The sequence below is a fragment of the Neolamprologus brichardi genome, chromosome 12, assembly GCF_056152115.1.
Source record: "Neolamprologus brichardi isolate AB-2024 chromosome 12, ASM5615211v1, whole genome shotgun sequence".
In the NCBI taxonomy this organism is placed as follows: Eukaryota; Metazoa; Chordata; class Actinopteri; order Cichliformes; family Cichlidae; genus Neolamprologus; species Neolamprologus brichardi.
The window spans coordinates 34,378,907-34,387,198 of NC_142115.1; the positions used below are offsets into that span (position 1 = coordinate 34,378,907).

At 38.3% G+C, this 8,292-nt stretch overlaps 1 protein-coding gene across 1 annotated transcript; it reads left to right on the top strand.

Moving 5' to 3' along the window:
• The first annotated feature begins 6,452 nt into the window (after positions 1–6,452).
• LOC102778997 (C-X-C motif chemokine 10) lies at positions 6,453–8,292 on the top strand. Its single transcript, XM_006797706.3, has 4 exons — positions 6,453–6,554; positions 7,001–7,118; positions 7,589–7,669; positions 7,976–8,292. The coding sequence occupies exons 1-4, from the start codon at positions 6,491–6,493 to the stop codon at positions 8,022–8,024; spliced, it is 312 nt and encodes a 103-aa protein (XP_006797769.2). The 5' UTR covers positions 6,453–6,490; the 3' UTR covers positions 8,025–8,292.

Consider the following 8,292-nt stretch of genomic DNA (forward strand, 5'->3'; position numbering starts at 1 on the left):
TTCCAAGAATTGAGGCATCATCCAAAGAAGAGCTTTGAATGTCTTTCAAGAAAACTGGAGAACTATTCCTGAAGATTAAGAGGGTGTGTTGAAAAATGAAGGTGGTCATACCAAATACTGCCTTTCAAGCTTGTTTGAATCACACATATAAATCGTTTTAAACCAGCCATTTCCCATTTCCCTAAGAAAATAAGCAGTTAATCAGACAAGGTTGATTTACAGAGGCAGCCTGCTTCTAGCAGAGGATGAACTGAGGGGCTGGACCAAAGCCCAGCCAAAGTAAATAAGGATCATTTTGAAATGTGAATTGTGCAGAGCTACACTAGTAGATCCCAAAGATACAAATATGTAAAAGAGTAGAATACGGCCACCTTGAAGAATAAGAGGAGATGAATGTCACGCTCTTCCTCGCTTTGAAAACTGAAAATAAAGTTAATTCCCAAGATTTAATTTTATGTGCAAACTTGTTAAGTTTCCATGTTAGCCACAAATCTCTTCACTCTGTTTAACCTGAAGAGAGGAAAGACTTGTTTGATCAATGAACGGGACCTGCTTTTCTTTTCTTCCCCCTCAAGTTGATCTTCTGAAAGTGATTTCTATTTTGGTTTGCCAGCTGTAGAGATCCATGCACTCCTCCACTTATAAACATGCAGGAATGGTTTGTTTGAACACTTTCAGTCCAGTTTCACAGCACAAAAAGGTGAATTATGGAGCTCCACAGCCTTTCATGCTAAGGCTGTTTCTGTTTACATTATAGGTGCTTCTCTAGGCAGTATCATTAGAAGGCATAGAATACATTTTCACTGCTATGCAGCTGATACCCAACTTTATCTATCCATGAAGCCAGTTAACAAATTACTTAAATTGCTAGAATGTCTTAAAGACATAAAGACCTGCATGACATCCTTTCCTCCTTCTAAATTCAGGTAAGTTATTGTACTTGTCCCTAAAAGTGTTAGAAACATGTTGTCTAGCGAGATTCTTACTCTGGACGGCATGACCTTAGCCTCCAGTAACACTGTGAGGAACCTTACAGTCATTTATGACCAGGATATGTCCTTCAGTGCACATATTAAACAAATATGTAGGACTGCTTTCTTCCATTTGTGCAACATCTCTAATGTTAGAAATATCCTGTCTCCGAGAGATTCAGAAAAACTAGTTAATGCATTTATTACATCTAGGCTGGACTAGTGTAATTATTAGGTTGTCCAAATAACCTGCTTCCCATGTGTTTATACACCACTCTGCATTTAATTATTAGTCATCAATGGTAAATGGCCTGTATTTGTATAGCGCTTTTACTAGTCCCCCCTAGGGACCCCAAAGCGCTTTACACACCCAGTCATCCACCCAAGCTACAGTTGTAGCCACAGCTGCCCTGGGGCAGACTGACAAGCAAGGCTGCCATATCGTGCCATCGGCCCTTCTGGCCAACACCAGTAGGCGTGTTGCCCAAGGACACAACGACCGAGACTGTCCAAGTCGGGGCTCGAACCGGCAACCAACCTTACAAGGCGAACTCCCAACTCTTGAGCCACGATCGCCCATTACTCATTTGACTAACTCATTCATCCACAGTGTCATTTTTCCAGTCTTTCACGGCAGATAGCTGCCCCTGCCTGAGCCTGGTTCTTCTGCAGGTTTCTTCCTTTAACCCTTTCACACATAGTGGTCACTACAGTGGACATCTATTCAAAGGCTGTTTTCTTGTATTTGTGTCAGTGTTGATGGAATACATGCACATAAACCACTACATTGGACACTGATGTATCACTCTATACCCTGCCACCCACTCCAAAGGTGATGTTGTCCACCTAAGTGAACATGTAAAATACTCTTTGAAAAGTACATGTTTAAAAAAATAAAGTTCAAAACTCTTTTTTTTTTTCATGCCTACAGATGAATAAAAAATACCTAAGAAAACAATCCTGATTGAGGTTGTCATAATTCATGCATGAAAGGGTTAAAAAGGGAGTTTTTACTTCCCAGTGTTGCACATCGGGGTTGTTTGGTTGTTGGGGTATTTTCTCTATTACTATCTTTGTCGTACATTATAAAGCACCTTGAAGAGACTGTTGTTGTGATATGGCGCTATATAAATAAAATTGAATAGAAGAAGCATTGAAAAAAAATCAATGCTCTTTGCAGACACTTAATGTTGTCTAATGCTATATTTGCAGCGATCACAATGTAGTTTAGCTAATAATAACATTTTGAGGCCTGACAGTGTTTATAACATGCCAAACCTCAGCCTGATATCTGAATGCTGCTTCAATTAAAGGGTACAACTTAAGGAAACTTGATTTTTGTGTGTAGGAGGGAAAATGATGAAACTGTAACTGGTTTTATGCTGAATAGGTAAAATAAATGCAACAGTTTTCTTTTTTATTTCATAATTTTTGCAGGGTGTGACAATGTATGTGATCAAAACAAAAACTGAAACAATCACTTCTCCCACTCTGTCGATCTCCACTGTACATTTTAATATTTAAAGGAAATCCTATACACCGTCAACAGACCTTTCTGTGTCAAATTAAGGATTTTTCTACTTTAAGGAAACGTTACATTTCACACATGCGTTGGCATCTGCAGTTTCCTGTTTATCACAGAGATGGTGTGAAGTATCGTTTCTATGCAAAAGCACATTCGTGAATGACTCAGGATATATTTATTAGAGAAGCATTTCCTTCACCTTGACAGTTTTGGTTTCGGTAATTAGTCAGTACAAACCAGGAGGTTTGAAACACAAAATTAGAGCCGGTAAAAAGATGTTGTTTGTCTTCATGTCTTAATATTGATTGTGTAAATTAAGCCAATCCTTAATGACTCAGTCCATTCCTCAATCAAAAGAGGAATTGCCATAATTTTCTAAAAGTACTAACATAAAGGTCAATCTTTTTTACTCAGAAAAAGGAAAAGGAATCAACATTGCTACTCCCTTATTCTGTATAACTGAATATGCTGAATAAGATTTAATGCTTGAAATTGGTTAGGAAAATTACGATTGCATAAGGTGACTGTTTTGTCACCTCATGAGAAAAGGGTTCTCCGAGGAGTTGACTTGATGACTACAGTACAGCTCACCCATCATGCAGCTAAGAGTTTTTTGTTGGGTTTTTTTGCATAAGTTAGCATAAGTTTTAGTTACCCTAATGCCAACTTAAACCTGAATCAAAATGGACCATAAGTGCAAAAGTGACATAAAATGACAATGCTTTAGAAAGAAGTGCTGGAGTAAACAAAACAAAACAACTGTGACCTTATTGACCTGTGAGTAGCAGCGTCACAAATGAGTCTAGATATTTAATTTTTTAGAAAACCCTCTATGTCAGAATCAGAAATACTTTATTAATCCCAAAGGAAATGTCCATGCCTCACCAGTTAGTTCTGTGCTACAGTTTGTAAAACTATTTTTACTGTATCGCTTTATGCTGCAAGGTAAAAACCTACAATATTACAGAGAGAACCGTAACAATCAGACAATCCCCTGTGAGAAAGCACTTGGAGAGAGTGGGGAGGAAAAACTCTCTCTTGAAAGGAAGAAACCTCCAACAGAACCAGGCTCAGGGAGGGGCAGCCATCTGCTGGGACTGGTGGAAAACAACACAGGAAAGTGTAGCCAAGAGTTTCTGGAGGTTTCTGGCAGTCATTAATGTCGATCTGGTAACTACCAGGTTGATGTGATTTACAGTAGTTTGCATGGAAAACGATAAGTTGTCTGCAAACACTCACAAAATAGTCGCTGAATTGGAGTGACACTGAAAAGTTCAATGCAAACTGGAAATAAAGACCATTCATCTGCAAAATAAAAGATGCACAGTTTGAAGCACGTGTGCTGGAGCTGTAATGCGCAATTTTTACTTTGAAGGTGAACAGTTTGTAGTTTGTGTTACATTTTGTCAACTTTCCCTAATTTTAAGTTTCACCACGTTGCAATTGTTTGTGTCTATGGAGACTCTAGAGACTAACTCCGGGAATCAGACTTTCATGAAAGCTGGACAGGAAGTCAAACACAAGAACAGTATAGAGAAGACATGAGATTTTCAAAATAAAAGCTTTGGTGCATGCTAAACAATAGACAGACTGGATGGACATGCTGACATCACCCACTGGTTTTGAACATTTTGAATCTTAATTTTGTAAGATAATCCATTAAAAATGCGTTTTAGAAGTGTTGTGGGTTATTATACTTTTTTTTATTTTTAAAGAAAAGCCTTTTTGATGGAAGAGGTCCAGTGTGATGACTGCAAAAGTGAACGAGGCCTTCCAGACACCAGCAGCTACAGCTACCTGTGCAGGGACGCTTGTCAGTCATTACAGCCACACATCAAATAAAGTCACCCCACAGAGATTTTATGAAGGGGGGAAGTAGAAAACCATATTTAAATTTGGGTTTACAGTTGTGGAAAAATTACAAGGTTGGGAATTTTTAGACTTAATTACACCAGATCAAAACTGTATAATCAGAGCACAAACACTGTCTTTTATATAAGGATTGAGTGGCGCTGGTGTTATTCAGTCCCTTCCTGTTATTCTCCACTGCAACTCCCCGAAATGCAACACAAGTGTTGAATATTGAATTTATTACAGTCATTGTAGGCAGGTGCATGTGGCATGCTGGGTAGACTTTTTTAGTGTTCTCTTCTATCCAACCACAAGATTGATTGATCAGGGGGGTCCCCAACATTTACTGCACATAGATCATTTTTATTTGTTGCTGGAATGTACATCTCATTTTCATATACGAGAAGCAGAGTCTAATTTTAGGGTCAGAGACAAGATCCCCCATTTAATAACTTGACAGAAGAGGAAGTGGTTAGCAGCCCCTCAGAGGCAAATACAGAAGTGCTGCTGTGCCAAGTCTGGTTGTTCTTAAGCACCACTGTTGTATTTTCTGTTCCTGATTCCAGGCAGGTTAAACCCAGTGTGAAGTACCAATACTAAATCTGTTCTGGCCTGAATTTCCACGAATCTTGACCACAACAGTTGCAGTTTACAGAACTGTCCAGTCATCAGTTTTATATCCATGCCTTCCTAAAGAAAAGCCACGATGCACCACCTTAGTATATGTTTTTTGGCCTGCTGGCCCTCCACCCAGAGCATGTTTGGTTGTACTTGCTGTAACTGATTGGTCATTTCACAGCTATGAAACATCTAATATTTTGTGTTAATGCCGTGAAAGCCAAATGGGTCACAATTCCTTTGGTTGTGGGTTCAAAGTGCACTATGGTGAATATAAGAGAGCCTGAACAGAGAAAATGCAGTTTGTCTGACACCATCCTTTTCCTTTTCCAGAATAACTTCAAAGGATATTTGCTAATATACACTAATTGCTTTGTTTGCTCCTGTTCAATAACACAAACATCTAATTATCCAGTCACATGAGAGAAACTAGTTTTTGACTTTCTAGTACAAGTTTTCAAGCCTTCCCATAGTGTAAACCTGCAATACATAGGTGTGTGTTTAATCTTTGTATTAGTTGCTCCCTGTTTTTTTTCCGTACTCCTTTGTGTCTTGTGCTTTGTGTGTACTTTTCCCTCCCCTGTGATTGTGTCCATTGTGTGCACCTATGTCTCATTTATCTGTATGTATAGAGTATAAATAGTGCCATCTTCCCCTTTTGATTGTCTGAAATCCTTTCTTGTGAGTCTTCCTGCCTGGATTCGGTTTTTCGTTTACTGACTACTTACTGGACCCTGACTGGAAAATGTTGTTGAAAGCACAGATCCATCCTGCCTGTATCAACAGTCAAAGCTGGTAGTAATGGTTTAATGGTGTAGGGGTTATTTATTTTTAGTTTAAATAACACGAGTGCTGTTTCTGACCATGTCCTTATGACCACACTGTACCCATCTTCTGATCGCTGCTTCTGTCTCACCATGTCACAAAGCTCAGATCATCTCAAACGGGTTTCTTGAACATCACAGTGAGTTTACTGTACTCAGCTGGCCTCCACAGTCACCTGATCTCAATCCAATAGAGCACTTTTGGGATATGGAAGAATGGTGGATCTTGTGCAGCTGATAAACCTGCAGCAACTGTGTGATGCTATTGTGTCAATGTGGACCAAAATCTCAGGGATGTCCAATCCAGCACTATTAGACTGATGAGGTGTCTGAGTTTTACCTCCAGCCTTAAATTTGGAGCCGACATCTAGTAATCAAAGAAATCCAAAATTAATTGTACACTACATTTACATTTAGATATAAACCTAAATACAATATAATAAAACGTTATCATATAACAATATGAAATTATATTTATAATTTTATTTTATGACTCAGTTTTTTATACTGTAAGTGGCGATGAAATGGGGTGTTTGCCATATTTAGCTCAGTCAGCAAAAACTACAAAAAAAACGCCAAAGAGTTCCCCTCCTTACTTCCTCTTTCTCAGCTTTATAAACCCACACTCCACTTCATTCACTCTCAGACTTTCACTCTTGCATCCTCACTGGTCCTCAAAGATCAAAACAACCATCACGAAGATGAACAAGCCACTGCTCCTGCTGGTCGCTCTGACTTTCTGCTGTTGCATCGCGTCTCTGCATGGTAAGAAAAGTAAGCCAAAATATGCCATTTGATTTTGAGGTCATTATTTTATTCATATTTACCGTCTTTAAATGTATTTTATCTTGTCTTGGTTCACATGATGTCATTGTTTATTTATTCTGGTTTTTTTTAATGCATTAAAGTACAGTACAATAAAAAAAACAAGCTTTTTAAGTAGGTTGTAGGTATTACCCTTGACACTTGTTTTGAGTGTCAAGGCTAATACCTGACCGTAAAGACCGCTGTTTGACTGAGCAACAGATCCATTTACTGGCTTCACTGGGGCTTTCAGCTGCATCTTAGTGGTTTGAAAAACTTTGAAATGGGACTGAAAATTGCAAGATTTGTACAAACATACATAGATGCATAGTAATTTTGAGCCTTAACAAAGTCAGACTGGTTTAATCTACTAAAGACTAAAATAATAACTAAATCCTTTTTTACAGGTTTTGCCCTCAACACCTGCCGCTGTAGGCGGACGGTCGCGAATCCTATTCCTCCTAGAGCAGTCAAGAAGATCGAGGTGACTCCTGCCTCAGGACACTGCCCCCGAACTGAAATCATGTGAGTACTTGCCACTGATCTGGAGCACTGGGTTGCACAGATTCTCAGTGGGGCGCAGGGTAAATTTAAAAAGAGCATCAATTTGAAATACTCTTTGGTATTAGCTACAAAGCCAGAGCAGGAAAGTTATGAGTACATTTTAGCTAATAATTCACATGTACTGTGCTAATCTAATGTTTTCCTGAAGCTTGAAGTGAAAGTTTATAATAGAAAGTTGAAACTGGCAAAAAAGCAAATCAGTATATATTTGTTAAATGTTGCACTATTTTTAAAGCTTTTACACTCAATAGAGCCCCTGGCAACTCTATTATAACTCTCACTGGTTTGGTGTCTGGTGTCATTTTGGTACACAGATCTGTAAACTGAAAGCAAAAGGGAAAGTTGTGCTTCGATTTCTTACTTTTAAGTCTGTGTCAGGTTTAATCAAATGTGTGCAATGTGATAATTTTTCGTTTTTAATTTCTTCACAGCGTCACCGTGAGGAATGGTAACAGGATTTGTGTCGATCCAGAGGCCAAGTGGTTTCCAGGCCTTCTCAACACTCTGCAAAAGTAAGGAGCTTTATCATCTACGACACATATAATCACATTTAATAGACCTGACATAAATAACGTTTATCTGACTTGCTGAGAATATCTTTTTAACTGAGCTGCTGTTTTCAATTAATTTTGATGCTACATTTATCTATCTTAGCTACCTGGAAACAAACATGAGTATTTTTTTCACTCCTATGTATATTTATTGTGTCTAAAGGAAGGAAAACACATACTAGTTTACTGTATCTGTCACTGCTTTCTGATTTGTATGATTGTTATTGGTTATTCCAGCTATTCTGACTCCATCTGTTTTGATTACAGGAAAAATGGCCTCCAAACTGCTGAGCCAACCACTGTTTCTAGCTTCTGATCACGTTTCGTGGCATATTGATGCCTTCAGTCATCAAGCTGTGAATTACCGAAGGCTGACCCACCTTCCATTTTTTATGTCACTGTCTTTTTGTTTTGTATTGAACCTTTTTGCAGTTTCATTTATTTTTAGTGTTTAAGGGAAAAATAATTATGACATATACAAAATACCATGATCTAAATGTGACCTTTTATACCTGATGGTATTAATGCGCTGGCTTACCATTTTAAAGAATGTATTGAAGAAAATGAAATACTGCAGTATTGAT

What these genes read in the sequence shown, in the direction of transcription:
- LOC102778997 (XM_006797706.3), top strand. Translation starts at nt 6,491, where the DNA reads ATGAACAAGCCACTGCTCCTGCTGGTCGCTCTGACTTTCTGCTGTTGC. An exon ending in TTGCATCGCGTCTCTGCATG is followed by an intron (nt 6,555 to 7,000) that starts GTAAGAAAAGTA and finishes CCTTTTTTACAG; the next exon opens with GTTTTGCCCTCAACACCTGC. An exon ending in CTTCTCAACACTCTGCAAAA is followed by an intron (nt 7,670 to 7,975) that starts GTAAGGAGCTTT and finishes TTTTGATTACAG; the next exon opens with GAAAAATGGCCTCCAAACTG.